Here is a 27,003-nt window from a genome sequence, read left to right on the forward strand (position 1 = left end):
CAGAATGGGCTGAAACATTAACCCACATGCGTACATACGCATTATATTTATAGTAAAACAAAATGACCGCTCGCTGAAATGATGATGCGCCATCCAGCACACTAACTGACCCCCTACTCATTTGCCTGACATCAACATTAATCAGATATCAAACTGGGATTTTCAAACTAAACACATTTACTTTATATACAGGTATACATTTATATTATTATCATTAACGTCGTTGTTACTAGACGATGTCTTCAGAATGAACTCAGAGAATGAAAGAACTGAATGTTTAACTCGGAATGAAAAATGCATTGATAAAAAATCTCTTTTTAGTACTGTCAATACAATTAAACAAACATAAATGACATCTTAGCTTAGTACATAATAATTGGAACGAGATACAAGCACGACGAAATCTAGTAGTTAAAAACGACTAAACAATCACAACGATATATAGTATGAATGCAATCTCTCAAAATATGTCCACACTATAACCAAACAATAACTATATTCTCCTGTCTGTTTATGAATATCAGTTATATCACATCGTGAAATTAAGGAAAGGTATACGAACACCAATACATCGCAAATGGAAGGTTATTGGTTCATTAGTTTAAAGACATCTTCTGGTGCGACAATTGATACACTTTTTGTCGTTTCCCATAAATATTTCTTCGGGAATTCTAGCGTTAGGATCACGATGAACCGACGATGATTTTCAGGTAACACTACAGATACTCTGCACTTTTATTCACTTAGCGCGATCTAATTTCAGTCATTAATAATGCATTGATGCTTCGTTCTAATACCGAACATAACTTCCAGTACAGTCACTACAGAAAGTCGAACCCTGCGGTTACCATCTCCCCAGTATTTTTGTTGATGGCTTCTACCTGTAGCTCTGTATTACTAAAGGTCATCTGTACCGTGACAGATCTGTCAAGTCCTTTAGAAGTGTCGGGCATAGCGATTTCCAATTGTCCTATCCTGGTACATCCGGGATCTGTCACGTACATAGGTTTCTTCTCTGTAGAAACGTACACCTTGAATAAAATTGAAGTTTGATCGGGTTCCAGGGGTGTGTACGATTGTACAACTTGGGGTTGACCGATATCAACAGAATCTCCGACCCTTACATGTATGTCAAATACGTCCCTACATTGCTCCCTGCCATCTGATAAAACATAACGTTTGGAAATATCGTGCACCTCCTGTTTAAAATCCACAGACATGTCCACACCATATGTGTACTTACAAACTCTCGATTTGATAGCTCGCGGTTCATGCCCAAAAATAACTGCCCCTTTCAGAACTGCCAGTCCTGCATCTTGTGGCACAATCAATCGGAGGTCTGAAAAGTTTCTTTTGATTTCATCCTGAAGTACGAGGGACTCCGAAAATCCTCCAACCATCAGTATGCTCTGCACCCCCCTAGCAGAAGGCTCTCTCAAAAGTTTCTTTAAATGGTCCACGATATGCCTTGCCGGGTCTTTGAACAGTCCCTTTGCTCTATCGCTGCTTACTCTTAGCTTATCGCCAATAACAAACAAATTTCCCTTGAAATGTTGTTTCGAATCCACAATCTCGTCAATACCTACATGATTTTCATCTTTACAAGCGTCAATCATCGTGGTTGGAACTGTAAAGGTAGTTTTTTCGTCAGGGGGAGCATTTGGTTTGATGGTGCGCTTTTTCACTTCAAAATCACGGAAAAATTTGACCATGTCTGCCTTGTTCTTTTCCATGAAGCGGTGAAAAGCGCCGTTACCAATAATTCCTGACAATAGAAGCTGGAATGCGTGATCCACCTTTGTACCTCCCCAGTCCCCGCCATTGGCCTTGTGGATTTCCTTCAGTGAGCCATCTCGCTGAACCTCGTGTACTGTTATGTCTATCGTCCCTCCTAAAATGTACAATTTATAAAACGATAGCATCCTACAACATTCTGAGTGACGTACAAAACGTTAAAATGATACGACTGTTGCTATTGATTCAAACTTACAGTTAGTTACATGTTAACGACTCCTCCTCCTGCTAGGTTTTGTTTCGCTGAGTAATTGTTCTGTCGGCATCAGTGGGACATAACGTTTCAATATCCTGTGCCTTATATCTAATATTATGTTGTCTGTAATTAATACCAGGGTTTGATTTGTTTTTTCAAAATTTGCGACGTCATGCCTTCTAAAATTTGATTGGAAAGGAAGACAATACAATGTGAATTTAAAAAATCCTAAATATTTTCAAACAGAAAATGAAAGATAAGTTACGGTCGGATTTTAGCTAGCTGTGTTGAGCAATGACCAAAATTGATATCACGATGTCCATATTCGCTCAGAACCTTTCACATGACAAATTAGCTTATCAGACAGCGTATGTAGAATCCCAAATAATACCTACCTCCAGCGTCCAGCACCACGTACTTTGACCCGGAAGTAAAGGCCTTCATACCGCCCTCATCTTTCCGTTCTAAAGGGAGGTACTTGCAGTAAAGAGATGCAGCTTCTGGTTCTAGAGCTATCATCAGGTGATCCCCTTTAATACCGGCCTAGAAACAAAACAAAGCTAACCTTATCAATATTGAACCTGACGTGTTCTCATTTAATTTTTTGGAGTAAGTAGTATAATATTTAGTTATAAATTAGGATGTCGGTATTTATTGACTGATAGATATGTGGACATTGAATCTAATATTGTTTTCCATAAAGCATTATTTCTATTACTGCTGTAGTTTATATTTGGTCAGATATTTTGTTAGATCCTTACAAACAGTCATTATGTAAATGATTAACGCAAAATAATAACTCTTTAACTACAATTGTCTTCACGTTAAACACGAGAATACACACATATATATATATATATCTTGTTCTTATTTTTGCAATCGTTACATGATCTGAATTAATTCTTACAGCCTCAGCAGCCTCTCGCATAAACTGTTTTGATGCGTCAGACCAGATTGCTGGAACAGTGAGTACCCAGCGGATGTCCGACGTTACTATGTTTGTCATTTGATTTTTGCATGACGTCAGCAGATGATTCTTGAGATATTTGATGGCTGCTGTAAACACCTTGATTGCCTGCATGGTCCGACCTTGATCATCTTCTAGGCGAAACGAACGGTTTAAGCACTGTGGAAAAGAAGGGAAAATGGTGTAATAAAAGCAATTTAGGACTAATTGGAATATAAAATAAGCACAGACATATGTAATGAAGTGTTATCTGGGAGAGAGAGAGAGAGAGAGAGAGAGAGAGAGAGAGAGAGAGAGAGAGAGAGAGACAGAGAGAGAGACAGAGAGAGAGAGAGACAGACAGAGTTTCAACTTACTAATATACCTTGTTTTCATAAAGTTTCATTTTAAATCGTCGGAAGTAACGCCATCCATCTTGTTCTCCATCTAAGGCCAGATCAGAGTACTTGTCCTCAGCCTCAAATCCAAAAGAGTGGAACTCTCCGTTTGTTTTAAAGAGAACACATGTGGGCGTTTTCAATGAAATCAGACCCCCTGACCCCGCTGTCCAGTTGTTGGCAGAAACCTTCAGTGGGTCACGTTTATAGTCATGGAGAAAGGAGAATGCGTACCCCGAGTAGGTCGTCCCGAAGTCAATCGCGGCAACCAACAAATGCTCTCCCGATGAAGCCATGCTTAAAGTTCTGAAAGTAGAAAGAAGTCGATCTGAATTCTTTTTGATGTTTACGTATTTCTATGTCATAATTAAAAAAGTACATGTTTTTATCGCATCCATTACATGAGTAAAATCAAACTTTTATAACAATCAACCCTTGAAATCTCTCTTATAGAAATGATCGGTGTTTGCTGGCAGATACGAAGTTCATCTTTTGTAAACATTACTATGACATGTTCTCATGTGAACGACATTAGAAAATATGAATAAAAAGTCTTACTCTAGTTTTACAACAAATAGCAATATCTAAATAGTTTCAATGAGTTTTTGAGTTCCAAATATGATATTGAGAAAGAATTGTCAATCAAAAATGCTTGTATTGAAAAATTTGATCAAATATGGAGGGATTGGAAAGTGATGTTCGAAAATTAGTTTGTTTTTACTCATTGCTGTTGTAGTTCACAGGTTGTTGAGATTTAGATACTTGTTGTTTATCTTATTCAATTTTGATTAACTAATTTAGTACATGTGTACCAACCTATAGCTATCCATAAAGTATAAAACAAAATATACCACATTGTAATTGACCATTGTTTTTGCAAAATGAAATTCAAAGAAAAATATTTGATACAGCAATTTAGTATACAACAGCAATTGAGTATATGTGTTTAAAAGTAATATGCCAATTTACTTATATTGTGCATAGTACTTGTACCTGTATGTGTAAGAGATGTTGTGTGCTTGTGTAGTTATTACTATTATTTGATTGTTCTCCTTTTTCTCATCCTCTTTTTTGTGTGTGTATGTGTTTATAATGGGTTTTTTTTTCTTTTTTTTTTATTGATTGTATTTTTGTAATGCAACGTCTTGTCTTTACAAATATTTTACTCCCCATGCAGGAATGAAACTGAAGATAAGATAAACATTTAATTTCATTTTTTGGCCAATCAATGATTTGGCTTCTTGTTTTCTCATTTAATTCATACACATCTTTTAATTGAGTATTTTAGTATCCATATCAATTTAACAAATTACTCCCTTTTGATTGTTCAATTAAACATTTCCCCAAATATTGCTTCCCGTTAACCTTTATGATAAGATACCTCCAAAAATGACTATACCGTTATGAATATTATAAGTTATATTTGCAAGTACAGTATAAGAGCCCTCCTGCGTGAGGACAACACTATTGTTCGGGGATATGAACCCACGGCGCCACACATCTAGGATATTTCCAGCTGGGGGAATACAATTTTTGTACCGTTAAAAAAAATAGCAATATCTAAAGGAAGCAAATTGGTCACTGCATATTGACCTTCGAGAGGAAACCTACGATAAATTTAAGGCAAATTGTTGTCAAAAATCTAATACTTGTTTCATATTCGTTCTGTATTCCCTTTCGTTTCGTAAATCATGTTTACAGTGAAACAAACCTTAAGCCATCCCGTGGTGTGGTTTCGAAAGTTTCCAAAAACAGCGTGTTTTGATGGTTATGTATATTTTATCGCAAATATAATATTTGTTTTATAACTCGAAATTCACACCTCCTAAAATTAAAACATCATTGATGTTAGAGTAATGCTGTTGTTGGCATTTAATTTTTGTTGTGACAAAAGAAGCGTTACTATTGATTTTAATGGGGGGTTTTCTATCATTTATTCGTTTTGTGCTCTAAACTAAAGATATTTGTCATCAACTCAAATCAAATAAATTCATGCATTCTGTGCTTCTTTATAGTTATAATATATATAGGGTTGAGTTCTGGCGTAGTGTTTTCGAACATGTTACATGATAGGTATTCCCAAACTCCACACCTATCGGCTGGTGGCTTGTAATGTCATCTGAGGCTTCTCATTTGTATTGTTGTTCCCCTTTTTGCTTTGGTAATATACTGATAAGAACAGTAAACGTTTCATTTCTCATGGTGAATCTTTATTAAGAAAATCTTCACATTTATATTCTAGAAGAATATAATTAGTCTACATCATCCTGAATCCCGGGGATTTATCGCGACAGGATGTGAACGCTTTCATGACTAAAAGAGTTGTTTGTAGTGCAACAGCAACTGAAGTTTCTGAATCGCCGTTTGTCTAAAATATGTATTACGATGGTAGGTACATTGTCAATAAGATTATGAGTATATGAGTACCATAGGTACTATTGGAAACCCGTAAAACCGGTATTAAACCTTAAACCAAACGCTAAACCAGTTAAATGCTTGAACTCTACATTTGGTTAATTCACTTTATGGTATGTTTCTTGTTTATATATATAAATGCCATATCAAAAGGATTGTAAAAAAGGCGCACATGATATTAGCACCCTTTCATAGGAATTGAGATCTCGAGACAATATCGACAAAAATAAATCAAACTGCATCATACAGCTATTTTGTAAATCTTTAAGGACTCGTAGGTCATGCTAAAGTGTAACGATGGCGGAAACAATCAGCACAAATAATTTACTTGTACAAAGAAATCTCAAAATTTGGATGATAAGGTACAATAGTTACATAGAAAATCTAATTAATTAAATTAAGTTTTCGTTATTGGATTTCAAATGTATCCTGCTAACATTCAAATGCGGGTTACAGAAAACCGTGGGGACTGAAGATTAATGACCCTGTGAACAAAAATACACAACTCATCACTGTTAATATTGCGCCCCATTCTGTTGCTTATTAGTATTCATGTAAAATATATCTTGCTATACTTTGTTGCAACTTCAACATTCTGATGACGTCACATTGTTTACAGGTTCTGTGTTGTGTCTGCACTGCCTGACACGAATACTCCATTTTGCATTTGCCAGTGTTTTTGTCAGTTTTTGATGTTTTAATTGATGAGATACAGCAACATAAAATAATATAAGCTTTGGGTATAGTTTAACAAGAAAGTTAAGCGTAAGAATTCTACTTTCACGTTGTCAACGCATTCCTGATGGAAGCCGGGATCGACTGTCATGGTAACGATGAATGCCGTGGTTTTAGTAAAATGTTAAAGGTACAAACTCGTGTGTATAACTTAAAAAGTTCCATATAATACAGTATGTCTGCAACTAATACATTTAATTAATTACGATTCATTGGGTTCGTGTAGTGGTGTTTGTTCGTTTCTATGGCGCCTTTTACACTAAAAATACTGAAGAGTTCCAATATCGGGACATGGACAATAATATCGATCGTAGTTTTTCCAAAAGTGCAACCTTGTATCAAACTTAAAAAAACGTTATGAGATTTTTGGGATAGGAAATTTACTCATTGGTGTAGATTTAGCTGTGTACCTGAATGATTTCCGTGATAAATAGGGGAAAGTTCGGTTATAAAACCAAAAACGCCGTAGATGGGCCTTACCCCGAAAATAAATCAACGTTTTTGAAGGGATTCGTTAAAATCAATCTGATGCATAGGACTTTTTAGATGCAAATTGATATACCTTTTCTCAAGGTTGACTCAAGATACCTTGTTGAAAAAGTGATTTAGAGGTTGCACTTTGCAAATAATGTTAACGGTGTTAATGCTGCCGCATTTACCAGTCACGTGACCTAACTAAATATGCCAGTGTCCTGAGAAAGCCGTCGTTATACAGAGGACAATGTGTACTTTCATTTAAAATGTTTATTGAGCACACACGATATTGTAAATAGGGAAATAAAACAAAGGGAAATATAGTGTCAAAGTAAATTCCTTATATAATGGAGGACAGTGATGCGAATCAAGATATTAGCACGTTTCAATACAAATTGAGATATAGAAGCATTAGAGCTGAAACTAATTTAATTATATGATATAGATGTATGGTACAGAACTCCCTTTTTGGTATATACGTGTACAATAAAAAAAACCAGATCAAATAAAACTCAAACACAATCGAAAAAGGTACAACTGAAATCTGAAAAGAAGTAATGAAGTGTTTTTCAAAGTCTACTTTCGGTATAGGTATATTGATAACACGCCCGATGTTGATCGGTCTGATAAATTTACGAAACACACATAGTATGTACAAGCCGTATTTTTATTCTAATTAAAACTGATAGCTTTATACCTTATATCTAACGCCTATACAAAATACACAAAACTGAGGGACAATTTTACTGGTCAACGACATTATAGATATCCAACCTTTTGTCATTTTTTTCTTTATTCTAACGTTTTCGTTTGTGTTTGAGTTTTATTTTGTCTGTTTGTTAACGTACACCTACAGGTATATAATTTAATTTCCTCATAGAGAAGAAAACTGAGCATTTGTGATTTTATCTGAAAGGGTTTTAAATTGTATATATACACTACGTTGACCGATTTTTGCTGTATTTTTACTTCCTTGCCAACGACCAATTATTTCAAGTCTGAACAACTTTCGTTTCATTTCCTATTGATAATGTTTTTATTTATCTATAACAATAAAATTATTATCAAATCAAATTACATCGGGATTGACTACTTTGGTCGAACAATTCGATATTCCCTACAAACATCGAAAAGAAAAACAATGTCACCGTCAAGATACTACGCATTTCTTTAAAAGGAATTTCGCTAATGTCTACTATTTTTATATCTAGGGCGATTAAAAACCCTAAACATTTAAAATCGTCAAAATATAAGTAATAACTCCAATCTAAACTTAATGATTTGTTCCGAGAGATGATAGCAAAACATACTTACCCATGTACGTCGCCCAACGTTTACCTGTCTGCCGCAGTATGATAGGGGCAGGTGTATAATTCTGAGAACCAGGTAATTAGTTCCGTGTAAAATCCGAACACGTAAACAGGCTCAGGTCGACACTTGTTGACGAGTTAACAAAGCTGGAGTACAACATATGATACTTGCTAAAAGAATATGATGACAATCTGTATATGTAACACATTTTTTGAAATATCCATTTTATATTGAAAGTGTTTTTGTTATCGTCGGATATCCACGGCTGACCGCACCACGATAAACCACACTTATCACCACGAGTGTAGCGTTGCGTAATGCAATCAACTGTGTTAACGAAATTCGTATCTAAAGGCATTATCGTGCGTGTCCCTTTACAAATGTTATACAATAATGTATCCCCGAAATTGAATAATTTCAAAATTTAGAAAATTTGTTTTAGTTTTGTTTTTTTTTTCGCAAAAAAAAAAAAAAAAATGAAACAAACAAATTAAAGCAGATTAGCTGGATGATGAATTAGCGTACAAAAATTGCCATAAAAACCAATGTAGATAAACTACAATTAGGGTAATCATAATTAAGCACAATGCTTCAAGCGCGGAAAGCATTAAGATAAGATTATCGCTAAAATGTGTACAGCATGGCATGGTTAAACATATTTTGAATACTTAATAGTACTCACTTCAGTAGTAAAACCCCTGGGTCTTCGCATATTTTGCGTTGATGTATTAGTAAGACAAAGTTCAAATTTCTCGATATTTGATACGTTACAGCTCTAACAAAGTGTTCGGCATATTTCGGAGATTTCTGTGTGGTTTCATGTCTGTTGCAATGCCCAGATTGCGATATATCCCCCTGGATAGTTTCTGACATACCTTATATGTAGAGAATGACTCCTTGCTACTTCATTTTTTTCCTATAATGGTCCTTGATGTCGCTATGTACAATGCAGGTTTACTGGATGATGTCTCACTTTATTCCTCTACCACAACTTAGCCATAAAATTTTAGAAGTTCTCATGGTAGATCATATGATTTAGAGTAATTACTTACTTATATTATAAAAATGAGCTTTGTTGTATCAGGTGTATTATGGCGTGTATAATATATCACATAAGATATTTTATCAAAGATAATTTAAAACAGATAAAAACATAATATTAATCAACAGACCTTTATTAAAGACATAGATCAATAAACAAAAGATAATCACATAAAATTTGGTCAAATGTTGGATGAATATTGTTTCCTGATTAAATGAATAAGTCTATCTAATATTGCTTAGGCAACGTTTTAAAATACAGATCCATTGAAATTATTCTCTTGTACCGTATATGATTCTAATTACAGAACACGCATACCTTTATTGAGAAGATACAAAAGATCTACAAAGCCATCATTCTAACAGCGGCGTACATATAGTGATTTAAAGAATGCTTTGTCTTCTGAATTGAATTCTTTCAGTGGTATGTTTACTATTCTGCGACTTATATATCCATATTCCTATGGAAGAACAAATAGACACCCCCATCCTCACTGGTAACTCACCCCATGTAATATTCTGGCGTCTCATTTTGGCTGTCGTATCGCTTTGATTCCATCCATTTTATTGCTTTTGATGTGCCCTCTGGTGGAATGTCCAGTATATCGTTTTGATGTGCCCTCTGGTGGAATGTCCATATATATCGTTTTGATGTGACCTCTTTTGTAATGTCCAGTATGTCGTTTTGATGTGCCCTTTGGTGGAATGTCCAGTATATTGTTTTGATATGCCCTCTGTTGTAATGTCCAGTATGTCGTCTTGATGTGCCCTTTGGTGGAATGACCAGTATATCGTTTTGATGTGCCCTCTGGTGGAATGTCAGTATATTGTTTTGATGTGCCTTCTGGTGTAATGTCCAGTATATCGTTTTGATGTGCCCTTTGGTGGAATGTCCAGTATGCCGTTTTGATGTGCCCTTTGGTAGAATGACCAGTATATCGTTTTGATGTGCCCTCTGGTGGAATGTCCATATATATCGTCTTGATGTGCCCTCTGGTGGAATGTCCAGTATATCGTTTTGATGTACCCTCTGGTGTAATGTCCAGTATATCGTCTTGATGTGCCCTCTGGTGGAATGTCCAGTATATTGTTTTGATGTGCCCTCTGGTGGAAGGTCCAGTATATCCTTTTGATGTGCCCTCTGGTGGAATGTCCATATATATCGTTATGATGTGCCTTCTGCTGTAATGTCCAGTATATTGTTTTGATGTGCCCTCTGCATGGTTTATGCCTTGTATATTGTCTTGATATGCCCGGATATGCACCGGATCAACATTGATACACGAATGAATAAATAGAGGATATTGGATGACAGTTAAAAAATATAAGTTGTATTAGTTTGATAAATTTCTTTATTGCATTTTTGCTAGTGAAATATAGAGATTTATCAAACTAAAAAAACTTATTTTTTTCACTGAAGCGATGAGCAGTGAAAATTTAAATTTGGCATTGAAAAAAGGTTTTCGTTTTTGACCAATCAGCGCGAACCTGATATTCACCTCATTGAAACTTGCCGATTTTTCCAGTCGAAGCGAAGATAAATAAATTGGTTATTATGCTGTATTTCTGAAATACATGGCTGTATCAAAGTTAGTGTTTTAAATTGTATGTATGGTCACATAAGTAGCCATTTTTTTCGGCGTATATTTTTTTATACAAAAAAACTAAAATCGAATGAAATGGTAATATTTTGATGGCATTACATTTTACCAGTATTAAATGCTATTTCATTTTCATTAAATCGCAAGTAAAGAATACTACGATAATCCTACTGGTTATGCATTATAGAACAGCAACAGAAGAGGTATACAATCATCATAATCGCAGACAGTGATCACTACTAGAAACAACTCATTCTATAACTAATCCGCTTTTCTTCTTCAACCTGTCCTTTACATGTATTTCAGTGAGGTTCTAGCGCGGCTACACACTTGTCAAAACGATCGTTTGGATTGTTCAGAAATAAAACCATAGTATTTGTAGCAAACGCGTTTGTCAATCGGTCTGTCAGCTCGACAAAATGTATAGTTTTTAGTTGCAATCTTATCAAAGTCAATATATTTATATCTGAAATTAGTTCAGAAATGTCGTATAAGTATTTGCGGTGTATGAATTAATAATTCACCCATTTAAGGGAGACTTGGTTTTTTAGATTTAAATACCTTATATAATCTAGCAACAGGTAATTCTATCTTATATGGTTTAGGCTCGTGTACTCTGCCGATCTTCATTTGTTGTAGTTTTATTTCGTTGTCCTGATTGTCAAAACAGATTACATATTTGGACTGAAGCCAATAATATTAACAGCTGTTAATCTCATTAGACTATCGCTGATTATAGATATTTCTAATTTGATCGATCACAATAATCGCATGATTAAATCAAATCACGATGATGGTTGTCTGCTTTTAAAAAAAATCAGATATTTCACATTAATATAGAAGGGAAAATATCCAGGTCCCCATATCACGCGAACAACACATTTATAAAAAAAAAAAGTCTCTCTAATATCTACAATCTGTGAGTTTTTCGCTCATGGTGAAGTTTCATGATATAAGTGTCAACGTGCATTGAAACTTGTGTGTACATGTATTTTCCGAGGTATGATATCAAACACATACTTACTAGTCGTCGACTCCCTCGAATGATAATTTTACAGACAGTTTGTCTGGGTGTCGAGGTAATTTAGTATCAGGTGTATAATTCTGAGAACCGATCAGCTCGTTCCACGAATAATCCAAACCCGTAAAGTTCAAGTCGACATATGCAGAATGTTGACATGTTAACAAATTTTGAGTACTATCTATGACCCTGGCTGTTAATAGGACGTTAAACAAAATAAACCAATCTATATATGAGATTGAATATGATTACAATATGTACCTGTAACATTTTTGTTGTATATATTTTATACTAAATTATCACATAGCGAAGCTAGCGCCATAAATATTTCTTTATGCAAAAAAAAATAATGCTAACCCTACCATTTTGCATAAACAAACACACTATTATATACGGGTGGACAGAGATAGCGCGACTAGCGTCATCAATATTTATAACCCTGAATGCCACACACACAAACACCATACACAAATGCACACATATATTGAATACCTTCGTATGTTGTGTTAAAATAATCCGATATCCTAAGTTACCATATTTATCAAATAATGGGGTAAGTGCGCCTTGTATTTCCTTTGTCAGTGATTGCTTCGACTTTACTCCCTTCCCGCTGGATTTCCATACGTCTGGATACAGGTGTATGATGCAATTTAATGAATTCGTTACCTGAACAGTCCATGTGGTGGATGTTTGTAGCATGAGGCACCGGAGAAAAGAACGGAGGACTGCAGTTCAACGACTGGCAACAACAACAGAGAAGTCCAGCTGACTTTGGTGGAGAAGGGAGGACAAGAGCTGGAAGCGATCCATCCACCAGCAGTGATTGCGCCAGTCACTGTCGACTCGTCACATTTAGGGAGTTCCAGGATATTAACAAGTAGTGTAACGTCCGCTCTCCATGAACACGGGACGTGAAAGTTCTTTTTGGGATGGTTGTGGTGTGATAAACATAATTCAACACTGGATATAAAGTTTACTTATATTTATTAATCCACAGGAAAATCCCGAAGGTACAATACAATCCAATGAAGTTTCATCCATCTTCCACACTATCGCCGGCGCATTCACACTTAACAGTTCACACACATTTAAACAAAACTAAGTCCTCACATCCTAAATATGTACATCCAAACGGCACTAAGTCCGTTTAGACTGAAAGCTGCTGGAGAACCCCTTATGCAAAACGCGCAAGTCTTTTTATATCCCCTAAGGGTTAATTAATATGTATGAATTGACGATGTGGTCAATTGACCAATCGTGACCTTTACCCCGAAATATGGGCGTATCTACACCCCATATTTCGTCATTTCCAAATATAGCCCTAGGCACTGACCACTGGTCCCACGGACCGTGTGCTACCAAATAACGACTGACTTTCAGGTTCTACCGTTTGGTTATATTTTACCTTGATATAGAATGAAGGGTGTAAACCTAAAACGGGTTAATTAACTACTGATCTAAGGGAAGCAACTCGAATAGATTTGGCTGACTATAGCGTATAGCTTTAACTACTCTAGGTAACTTTGAACGCATAACATATAAAACTTGTCTATTTCCTAGTTCACTACACAACCCCCTTCTTTCGAAGAGTTTGTGTCCCCACAAACGTCATACATAGTTAATAGTTTTCGTAACAAAAGCAATCTATCTATTCTAACGTGAAAACATAAAACATATTAAAATACCATTTTGCGTTTGCATTAACAAGACTTTTCTTACGACATGTACGAGTCTAAACTTCAATGTCAAATATTATTTCCTGACATTCTACACTATTTTAAAACGTTTTGGCACTAAAACATTAAACGCACCAAATATTACGTACTTCTTTGCGTAATAAAAATAATGTTTACAAGCCTATAGCTAACATCGATCGCTTACGAGCTCCTGGCGGCTATATATCCGCAAAGTTCAAACAAACATCGTAAAATTAATGTCTACCAAAATATTAACATACATTTTACTGGTTTACCGTAATGTTTTCAAAAATGTACCTAGTCTACAAAAACATACAACAACTCGTACTCTTCGTATACACCTCTATTACACGTTATACTCCTGCACACATAAAACGTCATCAGACTGTATATAAATTCTCCATTTTACATCGATATCCTACCTATTTGGCTACACGGACACAATCGAATATCATTTTTCAAGTATATTTCTGATATGAAATAACAAATATATGTATGGTTTAGTTGTAACGTCCAAACCCCCAAGTATACGCATCCACTAATACGATATACTACAATATTGAGTTAAAATCCACCCATAACCCTTAATTTGAGTTACATCTAAGATAGAAATCTAACATTGGAGGCAATACTCACAACTATAATATTAATGAACATGCTATTCGTACATTACCTTTGACACAGTGAAATAAATTCCAAAAAATCACATGTATAAATGTGATCCACGGAAACAATAACTAATAATCACAGTTAGTGTGTTTGTCCTAAATAATATATCCATCGGAAATTACTTTAAGTCACTTTTTGATATCACAATGTTCAGCTACACTCTCTGCATCACTTGTATTAAATTATGCTGTCACTGTAAAGTATCCACGCACGTATGGTCCTTTGGTAATTCTGCATAATTCAGTCCATTTCAAAGTTACAAATCCAAAAGTAACGAATTTCCGTATTTACTAAATGTTCTAATCCAAGTCGAAAGTTTGAATTAATATCACAGTTCAAACATCAGATCAAAGTATCAACGTTTAAATCCCTTGATAATTTTGCACAGTTCCTATTAAAAAGTTAATAATCCTTTAAAAGTCCTGAATGTTCGTGATTCACAATACTTTATTCTTTCTCTGGTAATGATCCAAAATAAGAGTTCAACGAACATCACTTTTGAATTAGATAAGTTCAGTCACTTCAAAAAGTTGAAATCTTTACCGATTCAAAACAAAATCCATTCTTCATCCCCCCAGGGGCCTGCGTCCATATAGGGCAATAGTCGATGATTAACTACGCCAATCCTCATCCCTATTTGGCATGCGTCCATAAAGGGCAATAGTCGATGATCTTCGTAAGTCCTTTGAAGTTTAAAATTGAGGTCTCTAAGTTTCGATGGCTCGCCCAGTTAGCGTTGTCCTGACAACGAGGGGTGTCCACTTCTGGTCAGTCGTTGGACCTGGCGAGTCCAAACGCTTAGGTAAATTATTGGTAGGGGTGGAAGCTCCCGCTGTGCTGGGGTCGGTCGCGCTGTCCCCAGTACGTGTACCTCCGTAAGGCTTCAAATTGCCACTGTGTATTACAACTGGCTCTGATCTTCCGCAGTAACGAATTCTAAATAACACATCACTAAGCCGTGCGACTACTGTCCACGGTCCGGTCCAATCACGGGCTAACTTAGCCTTAGTTCCCACTATTATTTAATGTTGGAATCTGCGTATTTTATCTCCAATATCATAACACATTTTGGTCATGAATATAGCTACCGTTTTCCGTGCCGTACTGAATGATTGGTAAACTTTGTGAACACGTTTACCGAGTTAATTCGAATTATTATTGAGTTCGAATTGAATATTGTTTCCAGGATATGTCCTTTGAAAAACATTAATTTTCACGTGTCTTGATGTAAATCCAGAGTTTAAAATTAAATGTGACAAAGTTACTAGCATCCGTGTAAAGAATATAAATTCCACTTTCCATGCTTGGATATCCGAGAATCGGAGCAGATATGTCGGTATTCCAGTTCGTTGAATGCGAACATACACTGAGCATTCCTTAGTCCATAATTTGACCACTTAAACACCTTTTCCTGGCGAGGTCACGCAGACATTTCGCTATTAGTGCGAAACCGAACATGAATTTCCGATAATTTGACGCAATTCCGAGATCTAACGCTCTATAGCTGTAACTCGGTAATATACAAAACTGGAGCAACATCGCTTCAACTGCCGCGATTTTCGAAGGAGTTCCAATGCTATCCTGAGAAACCACCTGTCCTAGGATCTAAACTTCATTGTACAAGAAGTTGCATTATTCGCCTTAAATTTCGCGCGATATCAAGGCTACCAAACAGCGGTCAAACTATACCAAAACTGTTTAAAATCCTTCGCGTACACAATTATTGTCCAGATGAAGCACTACGTATATATATAGTAGTATGTGCACTAGCGTTCCACTTAGCGCCTACTCCATCCTGGAACACATGATTGGCACTATTCAAAGTCCAAAATCATCTACATGTACAAAATTTAATATCATCCTCACAAGCTGAGACGTAACGAACGCGGACTTGGTTCAATCTGACATCGATGAAAAGAGTCAAATTAACAAATACCAGCGAATTAAACCACAGCTCCACTGAATGCGACCAAATATCATCTATACGACCAAATACGTGTAGGATACACATCATCTGCTATGTTAACACATATTCTCCAGGAATTCTTCATTTTCTATACCAAAACCACGAGCTAAAACTTGTCTCTTCAATTCCACATTTTCACAATTTCTGAATAATGCACATTTCTCCATGACATAAGTAGTTTCAAATCGCGTGCGAAACGGTACTAACACAGGGCGTTCTTCTGGTGTTACATTGTATTCGATGATACGCCAAAAGATGTTTCCATCATGGAATTACTCCTGGCCCCAGAGTCTAATTTCCAATTAAGTTAACGGCTATTTTGCTATCAACTTCCTATTCGCGTTGCTTCGAACATCACGAATTTAGCTTTCACATCTTCCTGTCTGCGACTTTGCGCGGAAGATTTTAAACTTTTCCACTTTCTCCCAATGTCTGTTTTAGCACCACCGTTCGCTTTCCCCGTATGGTCGACCCCATCAACCTTACTGTCTTAGGTCCAGAAATTGGCGATACTTGACTTTGGTTATTCCCTGATTTGAGCCTTCCCGAATCTAGGACTGACACACGATACACTGATCAAGTTCCTGCTCATTTTACTACTTATTCTGAGAGTCGTCACAATCTATGAACGATCATAGTTTCCTAAATGGTCAAAAACATGTGTCTAAAATGCTTAATAATTTTATTTAGCAATTCAAAAGTTCTTTGACACCGTCACAGCTGTTATAACCGTTATTCAACAATATTTCGATGATTTTTAAATGTACTCACGGTTCATTGGATAAAATTTCCTATACATGTCCTGTATATATCCTGTATATAATCCCGGAAAATTGTCGGATTTTAACTTCCAAGTAGCGAAAATATTCACTTTTAATTTCCTAAATACTTCTCCGTTAGGCACTATCAACGCGAGACAACACAATGAGTTAACTTCCATAGTAACTCGGAAACCACTAGAAAAATCCTCAGCTTCCCGATGGTAAATATCCTCCGAAAATCCCAGACCTATGTCCTGCATCATATCCCGAGTAAATAGATTTCTCATTACAACTTCAATATAATAGAGAACACAACTGCTAAACACACAGTCAAAACGTTCCATTACTCAACATTTCTTTGTGAAACACACAACTATATGATGTGGGTAGCGGAGATAAATCCACAAGCTCGAGGCAAGCACTTTTAGGGTTAAAATCCATTTCCGAACAAAGTTTCCGAATATATGCCGTTCCTTTGTAAATTAAGAGTAACGGACTTAAAACACACAGTTTTCGTGCTCTCGATAGCACTACAGGATTTGACGAGTTGTATGAATCCAATCGTACCAAACTCCGTCGAACGAAAGACATCACAGTTTTTCGTAGAATTCAAACATCCATAGTGTTAGTTACAGTTTATCACAACCACATTTTAAAACCATCCCACCGCTGCTGCCACCAATTGTAACGTCCGCTGCCCATGAACACGGGACGTGAAAGTTCTTTTTGGGATGGTTGTGGTGTGATAAACATAATTCAACACTGGATATAAAGTTTACTTATATTTATTAATCCACAGGAAAATCCCGAAGGTACAATACAATCCAATGAAGTTTCATCCATCTTCCACACTATCGCCGGCGCATTCACACTTAACAGTTCACACACATTTAAACAAAACTAAGTCCTCACATCCTAAATATGTACATCCAAACGGCACTAAGTCCGTTTAGACTGAAAGCTGCTGGAGAACCCCTTATGCAAAACGCGCAAGTCTTTTTATATCCCCTAAGGGTTAATTAATATGTATGAATTGACGATGTGGTCAATTGACCAATCGTGACCTTTACCCCGAAATATGGGCGTATCTACACCCCATATTTCGTCATTTCCAAATATAGCCCTAGGCACTGACCACTGGTCCCACGGACCGTGTGCTACCAAATAACGACTGACTTTCAGGTTCTACCGTTTGGTTATATTTTACCTTGATATAGAATGAAGGGTGTAAACCTAAAACGGGTTAATTAACTACTGATCTAAGGGAAGCAACTCGAATAGATTTGGCTGACTATAGCGTATAGCTTTAACTACTCTAGGTAACTTTGAACGCATAACATATAAAACTTGTCTATTTCCTAGTTCACTACAGTAGTAACAAGTCACTACAAAAACTAGTCTTTGAAAAGTATTTAATTTTATTCCAAACTTTACCTAAAACTTTAATGATTAAAAATAATTTTCTTCTGCCACCTTCATATAGGTAATCAAGTTTTTTCGCCAATACCTTGTTGTGTTATTTTGTAAGAAAAACATTACATTTGAGTGAACAGAGCTTGCTGTGGAGGGGGAAATCCATATGACTATCTTTACGAAGAAGTGGGAAAATATATCCTGTATGTAATTATCTACACTATTAGCTTATGAGAGTTAAATCATTGCCATTGTCATAGTTTTCGTCTGCTTTACGTTTAAACAAGACCAGTCTATAATCCTTTAATTGATTCGCTGTATAGAAAAACAAAGTACCTTTACAAAACTGAGCTGAACAGGTAAATGCCTGGGGCTAAGACCTCACAGTGATTGTTATATGACTACGCAGTGTGTCAAGCGAGCTTGCTGTTCCCCTGTCGACACAGGTGACTGGCCCGGTCTTTTTTTCTCCACGTGTTCAGAAAAATCGTCCGGATTACTGCGGGAACCAATCTACGATATCCACGTGCAAATTAATGTTCAAATTTCAATGAATGTTGTATACCTAATTGCAAAAGTGCAAAATTTGATATTTAAATGCAATGTACGATGTACGATTCTGGCGCTCGCTTGTTGTTGAATTCCCTCAGAACCGGGAATATCGCAAAGTAGCCTTTCCAACTCCCGTCAAAATCAATGTAAAGGAACCACATACCAGATATACATCAGTTGTATAGACAACACACGTCTTTTATGACTGGAAGCTAGATTCAACCTTATGCAGAATTGTCTAAAACATATGTATCTTAGAGTCGTCTTTAAGGTGTGTTTTCTAGGGCTCCAATAGGTATATGTCTCTTATCTTTAAAACAAAGAATTCATTTTCGGGGTAATCATGAAGTTAACAAGGTTCTTTTCCATTTTTTTTGGTTTTGATATACAATATACGGAAACTACTAATACCTAGCATGTTTGAGTCTACCAATCAATCAATGATGTCTTAATGGATTTGATTCTCATATATTACTGGTCTAGAATCACATACATGTACCTCGTATTTATGTATATTCCTTATTTTAATTTTGATATTTTGTAATTTTTCAAAAGATTTAAGTATTCAAGGGCTTTCATTTTTCCACAATTTTCGTGAAAAAAAATTGTTTAAAAGGCATCTTGACAAAAAATAAATAGCGAAAACAATGTTTCATAACTTCAACGCAATTACATCCAAAATCAATACAAACACAAAATATTTAAATGTTTCATAGAAAAGTATAAATATACAGAACAATATGTATTAAAAAAATGTATATGTTGTTTGATAATAGATTCAAACAATACAATTTTTGACAAGTAAGCAACTGACCCTTGAATTTTGTATTAGAATAAACACTTTCTTGGTACTATCAATACCATTCAACAAACTTAAATGACAGCCTATCTTATTTCTTAGTAATTCGAACGCGATAAATGCATGAAAGCCTAGTAGTAGAGGGAAATGCGTACCAAAGAAGCTATAAGTATTCACAGACAGTGTGATTGTAATGTGCATGCAATTAGCCTAAACATCGTCTTTGATGACATATCACATAATCCAGCTGTTGGAACACATTTTACCCAAAAAATATTTCTTCGGAAATTTTAACCCATAAGAAGACCGCTTGCATGTTTTAGTCTCCATGGCGGGGATTACCAAAATATTTTTTATTCACATAGCGCGATCTCATTTCAGTTGTTAAATCATGTATTCATGTTTCGTTCTAATACCAAACATCACTTCCAGCACAGTCACTACAAAAAGTCGAATGCCGCGGTAACCGTCTCCCCAGTATTTTTGTTGGTGGCTTCTACCTCTAGCTCTGTATTACTAAAGGTCATCTGTACCGTGACGGATCTGTCGAGTCCTTTTGAAGTGTCAGGCATAGCGACTCTCAATTGTCCTATCCTGGTACATCCGGGATCTGTCACGTACATAGGTTCCTTCTCTGTAGAAACGTACACGATAAAGAACATTGCATTTTGATCGGGATCTAACGGTACGTACGATTTTACAACTTGGGGTTGGCCGATATCATAAGAATCTCCCACGCGTACGTGGATACTGAATATGTCTTTACATCTTACTTTTCCATCTTGCCTAACTTCACGTTTAGAAATATCGTGAACTTTCTCAACAAATGTACATCCCGAACGTACACCATAGGTGTACTTACAAACTCTTGATTTGATAGATCGCGGTTCATGTCCAAAAATAACTGCCCCTTTCAGAACTGCCAGTCCTGCATCTTGTGGCACAATCACTCGAAGGTCTGAAAAGTTTCTTTTGATTTCATCCTGAAGTACGAGGGACTCCGAAAATCCTCCAACCATCAGTATGCTCGTCACCCCCCTAGCAGAAGGCTCTCTCAAAAGCTCCTTTAAGTGGTCCACGATATGTCTTGCCGGGTCCTTGAACAGTCCTTTTGCTCTATCGCTGCTTACTCTTAGCTTATCGCCAATAACAGACAAATTTCCCTTGAAATGTTGTTTCGACTTCACAATTGTGGCAATATCTTCACTATTCTCACCCTTACAAGCGTCGTTCATCGTCGTTGGAACTTTAAAGGTAGTTTTTTCGTCAGAGGGAGCATTTGGTTTGATGGTGCGCTTTTTCACTTCAAAATCACGGAAAAATTCGACCATGTCTGCCTTGTTCTTTTCCATGAAGCGGTGAAATGCACCGTTACCAATGATTCCTGATAAGAGAAGTTGGAAGGCGTGATCCACTTTTGTACCTCCCCAGTCCCCGCCATTGGCCTTGTGGATTTCCTTCAGTGAGCCATCCCGCTGAACCTCGTGTACTGTTATGTCTATCGTTCCTCCTAAAATATAAAATTTATAAAACGATAGCATCCTACAACTTTCTAAGGGACGTACAAAACGTTAAAATGATACGACTGTTGCTATTGATTCAAACTTACAGTTAGTTACATGTTAACGACTGCATGACTCCTCCTGCTGCTAGGTTTTGTTTCGCTGAGTAATTGTTCTGTCAGCTTCAGCGAGACATAACGTTTCAATATCCTGTACCTTATATTTAATATCATGTGGTCTATAATTTTACCATGGTCTGATTTGTTTTTCCAAAATGTGTGACTTCATGCCTTCTAAAATTTGATTGCAAAGGAAGACAATACAATGTGAATTAAAAAAAATAACCGCTTGATCCTTTGCTTACACCAGCTCTTTTCTGGGAAACCATAGAATGTGTTCAATCCTAAATATTTTCAAACAGAAAATGGAAGATAAGTTACGGTCGGATTTAAGCCAGCTGTGTTGAGCAATGACCAACTTTGATATTACAATGTCCATTTTCGCTTAGAACCTTTCACATAACAAATTAGCTTATCGGACACAGCGTATGTAGAATCCCAAACAATACCTACCGCCAGCGTCCAGTACCACGTACTTCGACCCGGAAGTAAAGGCCTTCATACCGCCTTCACCTTTCCGTTCTAAAGGGAGGTACTTGCAGTAAAGAGATGCAGCTTCCGGTTCTAGAGCTATCATCAGGTGACCGCCTTCAATGCCGGCCTAGAAACAAAACAAAGCTAACCTTATCAATATTGAACCTGGCGTGTTCTTCAATAAAGTTAACTTCTTTTGAGTAAGTAGTATAATATTTAGTTATCAATAAGTATGTCGGCATATATGTATATTTATTTATATATGTGGACATTGGCACTAATGTTGATTTCAATATATTATTTCTATTTCTATTGCAGTATATATTTGGTCATATATTATTTTAGATCCTTACGAACAGTCATTATGTACATGATTAACGTAAAATAATAACACTTTGACTACAATTGTCTTCACGTTTAACACGAGAACATACGGTCCTATCTTGTTCTTATTTATGCAATCATTACATGATCTGAATTAATTCTTACAGCCTCGGCAGCCTCCCTCATGAACTGTTTTGATGCGTCAGACCAGATTGCTGGAACAGTTAGTACCCAGAGGATGTCCGACGTTACTATGTTTGTCATTTGATTTTTGCATGACGTCATCATATGATTCTTGAGATATTTGATGACTGTTGTAAACACCTTGATTGCCTGCATGGTCCGACCTTGATCATCTTCTAGGCAAAACGAACGGTTTAAGCACTGTAGAAAAGAGGGGGAAACGGTGTAATAAAAGACATTTAGGAATAATTGGAATATAAAAAAGCACAGACATATATAATGAGAGAGAGAGAGAGAGAGAGAGACAGAGAGAGACAGAGAGAGAGACAGACAGAGAGAGACAGAGAGAGAGAGACAGACAGACAGACAGACAGAGTTTCAACGTACTAATATACCTTGTTTTCATAAAGTTTCATTTTAAATCGTCGGAAGTAACGCCATCCATCTTGTTCATCATCTAAGGCCAGATCAGAGTACTTGTCCTCAGCCTCAAATCCAAAAGAGTGGAACTCTCCGTTTGGTTTAAAGAGAACACATGTGGACGTCTTCAAGGAAATCAGACACCCTGACCCCGCTGTCCAGTTGTTGGCCGAAACCTTCAATGGGTCACGTTTATAGTCGTGGAGAAAGGAGAATGCGTACCCCGAGTAGGTGGTCCCGAAGTCAATGGCGGCAACCAACAAATGCTCTCCCGGGGAAGCCATGCTTAGGTTCTGAAGGTAGAAACAAGTTGATCTGAATTCTTCTTGATGTTTTGGTATTTGTATGTCATCATTTTAAATATTGGATTAAAAAACAAACAAATAAACCAAATATAAAAAAAAATAAAAAAATAAATAAAAAAGTAAATAACATAAAAAACGTAAAGTACATGTATATATCGCAACCATTACATGAGTAAAGTCAAACTTGTTTTAACAATCAACCCCTACTTGCAAAGCTCTGTCATAGAAATGATCGGTGTTTGCTGGCAGATACGAAGTTAATCTTTTGTAAACATTACTATTACATGTTTCCATGTGAACGACATTAAATAAATATGAATGTAAACTATTATTCTAGTTTTACTACAAATAGCAATATCCACAGGAAGCAAAGTGGTCACTGCATATTGACTTGCAACCTGAGAGAGATTTAGGGCAAATTGTTGTCCAAAATCTAGTACTTGTTTCGAACTCGTTCTGTATTCCCTTTCGTTTCATAAATCAAGTTTACAGTGAAACTTACTTTCCTGTGAAACTAACCTCAAACCATCCCATGGTGTGGTTTGGAAGGTTTCTTTCCAAAAAACTGGGTACAGTGTATATTTATCGCATTTTTTTTTTTTCATATAAATTGCGAGTCTCACCTTAGGAGGTGAGACTCGCAATTTATATGAAAAAAACAAAAAAACTCATTGATATTTATGTAATTTTTAATGTTGTTGTTGGCATTTAATGTTTGTTGTGACAAAAGAAACGTTTCAATTGCTTTTAATGGGCTTTTTTTATCATTTTTTTCTTCTTTCTTTTTCGTTTTGTGCTCTAAACGAAACATGTTTGCCATTGACTCAAATCAAATAAATCCATGCATTAACTATGCTTCGATAGAGCATATAGGGTTGAGTTCTGGCGTAGTGTTTTCGAACATGTTACTTGATAGGTATTCCCAAACTCCACACCTATCGGCTGGTGGCTTGTAATGTCATCTGAGGCTTCTCATTTGTATTGTTGTTTCCCTTTTTGCTTTGGTAATATACTGATAAGAACAGTAAACGTTTCATTTCTCATGGTGAATCTTTATCAAGAAAATCTTCACATTTATATTCTAGAAGAATATAATTAGTCTACATCATCCTGAATCTGGTGATTTATCGCGACAGGATGTGAAAGCTTTCATGACTAAAAGAGTTGTTTGTAGTGCAACAGCAACTAAATTTTCTGAGTCGCCGTTTGTCTAACATATTTATTACAATAGTAGGTACATTGTCAATGGACGCTATTTTTAAGCTAGAAATTTCCTTTTGTTCTTAAGAAGAAGCAAGTTTTAGTTTTTTAAGTTAAAAGGCAAGACTCTTGTTCATTTTACAAAATACCAAAAGAAGTATAAGGTACGCTATTACCTCCGTCAGAAAGTTGGGTTTCCTTCTATTAACCTTTAATTCTCTCGTGATCCCCGTCTTTTGTTTTTGTTTTTGTTTTCATTTGTTTGCATTAATTAGATATATGAGTATATCAGTACTATAGGTACTATTTATGCATTTTGTGAGGAGCAGTAAAAAAAAATGTCGGCATTGTAGAATCTTAAAAACCAATTAGAAAATCATAAAACCGGTGTAAAACCTTAAACCAAAACCTTAACCAGTTAAATGGTAGAACTCTACATTTGGTTTAATCAGTTTATGGTATGTTTCTTGTTTTCCATATATATACAAATGTCAGATTATAAATGATTGTAAAAAAAAACGCACAAGATATTAGCACCTTTCCATAGAAATTGAGATCTCGAGACAATATCAACAAAAATGAATTAAACTGCATCATACAGCAGTATTGTAGATCTTTTAGGACTCGTCGGTCATGCTTAAATGTTGATACCAATGAAACAATGGAGGAAACAATCGGTACAAATAATTTACGTGTACAAATAAATCTCATTGGATGATGGGGTACAGTAGTTACATGATTCATTAAATTTCACAGTTTTTGTTATTGGATTTTAGAAGTATGAAACACCTGTGTATATTCTCAACCCTGCTACCATACAAATGCAGGTTACAGAAAACCGTGGGGACTTTAGTCCAATGGCGCTATGAACAAAAACACAATTAACTTAAGATATTAGCACTTTTCATAACAAATTGAGAAGTAAAAACAGTAGATCCGAAACTGATTGATTTACATCATTACAGTTATTGAGTTATATGACACATAACTCTATTTTCGGTTTACATATGCGTACAACTGAAATCTAAAAAGAGGTGATGAAGTGGTTTTAAAGTCTATTTCCGGTATAACATGGCTGATGTTGATCGGAGTGATAAACTGTAGAAACACTCACCGTATAAAAACAAGTCGTTTGTTTAATTATAATAAAAGAAAGCTGACAGCTTGAAAATTATATCTAACGCCTATACAATAAACAAATCTGAGTGACAGTTTTACTTCCTGGTCAATTATGATATAATATACATTCAATCTTTTGACATTTTATTTAATTACTTTACTGCTTTCGTTTGTTTTTCTGCTTTATTTTGTGTTGTTTTTTAAACGTACACAAACATGTGCTAAAAATGTAATACCTCCTAGAAAAGAAAACGATTTGTAATTTGTATACACTACGTTGATCGAAATTTGCTACGTTTTTACTTCCTTGACCACGCCCACTAATTTCAAGTCTGAACAACTTTCGTTTCATTCCCTAATGATAATGTGTTGATTTATCTATCACAATAACATTATAATCAAATCAAATTACTATGAAGATTGGCTACTTTGTCAAGCAACTCAGATAGTTCCCATAAACATAGAAATAAAAAAACATGTTATCGTCAAGACAACTACGCATTTCTTTAAAAGAAATCTCGCAAGTGTCTTATTTTTACATTTGGGGCTATTTCAAAATACAAATATTTAAAATCGTCAAAATATAAATATCAACTCCAATCTAAACTTATGATTTGTTGCGAGGGATTAAAACATACTTACTAGTTGCTGACCTGCTAGTCAGGATACATGTACATGTACGTCGCCACCCTTTACCTGTGTGTCGCAGTACGATAGCGGCAGGTGTATAATTCTGAGAACCGGGTATTTTTTCAATGTAAAATACATACACGTAAACAAGGTTAGGCTGACACATCTTCACGGGTTAATAAATCTGAAGTACCACATATGATACTTGCCAAAAGAATATTATGATTGTTATATGTACATGTTAGTAAGCATTTTATATTGAACGTGTTAATTGATTGTTGGATATGCACTGTACACGGTTGAATGCACGTGGTTGTGGTGCAATCGGTAACCGTAGTGATGTGTTTTGTATGCAGAGAAAATGTCGCTTGCCCTGTCGTATTTTACATACGTCAAAATATAAATATCTACTCCAACCTAAACTTATGATTTGTTGCGAGGGATTAAAACATACTTACTAGTTGCTGACCTGCTAGTCAGGATACATGTACATGTACGTCGCCACCCTTTACCTGTGTGCCGCAGTACGATAGCGGCAGGTGTATAATTCTGAGAACCGGGTATTGTTTTCCATGTGAAATACATACACGTAAACAAGTTCAGGGAAAATATCGCTTGCCCTGATGTATTTTACATACACATCACATTGGCGTAGGAAGTTGTCTCAGGTAAGTGTGCGTGCGTGCGTGCGTGCGTGTGTTGGGGAGGGGAGGGGGTGGTTATGGTAACCTTAAAATTGTGCGCACCAAACAAATCATATGCCGCAAAGTTAGCCAATAATTAACATTTCAACATCCCCATGATATGAAGAGGAAAACAAGTAATTTACGCAAATCAGGATATATTATGTATGGTAGAACAACACAGTAACCCTAACGAAAAGACCAAACAAACGCAAAAGTTTATGTTGAACACTTCATACTCAAAGTTTTTTCCAA

At 36.0% G+C, this 27,003-nt stretch overlaps 2 protein-coding genes across 3 annotated transcripts; both read right to left on the minus strand.

Moving 5' to 3' along the window:
- Positions 1-567: 567 nt before the first annotated feature.
- On the minus strand, positions 568-3,630 carry LOC117329063 (heat shock 70 kDa protein 12B-like). The gene is made up of 4 exons (XM_033886770.1): positions 3,322-3,630; positions 2,898-3,116; positions 2,386-2,533; positions 568-1,891 (listed from the first exon to the last, which is right to left on the minus strand). Exons 1-4 carry the CDS (start codon positions 3,628-3,630, stop codon positions 822-824), a joined length of 1,746 nt encoding a protein of 581 aa, XP_033742661.1. The 3' UTR covers positions 568-821.
- Positions 3,631-18,422: 14,792 nt separating this feature from the next.
- On the minus strand, positions 18,423-26,610 carry LOC117329062 (heat shock 70 kDa protein 12B-like). Of its 2 annotated transcripts, none has more exons than XM_033886769.1 (5): positions 26,524-26,610; positions 22,787-23,104; positions 22,374-22,592; positions 21,864-22,011; positions 18,423-21,299 (listed from the first exon to the last, which is right to left on the minus strand). In XM_033886769.1, the coding sequence occupies exons 2-5, from the start codon at positions 23,093-23,095 to the stop codon at positions 20,230-20,232; spliced, it is 1,746 nt and encodes a 581-aa protein (XP_033742660.1). In that variant the 5' UTR covers positions 23,096-23,104; positions 26,524-26,610; the 3' UTR covers positions 18,423-20,229. The 2 variants fall into 2 exon arrangements, with proteins under 2 accessions (XP_033742660.1, XP_033742659.1); XM_033886768.1 differs by lacking the exon at positions 26,524-26,610 and adding an exon at positions 26,078-26,206.
- Between the last annotated feature and the right edge of the window lie 393 nt (positions 26,611-27,003).

This window comes from Pecten maximus, chromosome 6 (assembly GCF_902652985.1).
Source record: "Pecten maximus chromosome 6, xPecMax1.1, whole genome shotgun sequence".
Classification (NCBI taxonomy): domain Eukaryota; kingdom Metazoa; phylum Mollusca; class Bivalvia; order Pectinida; family Pectinidae; genus Pecten; species Pecten maximus.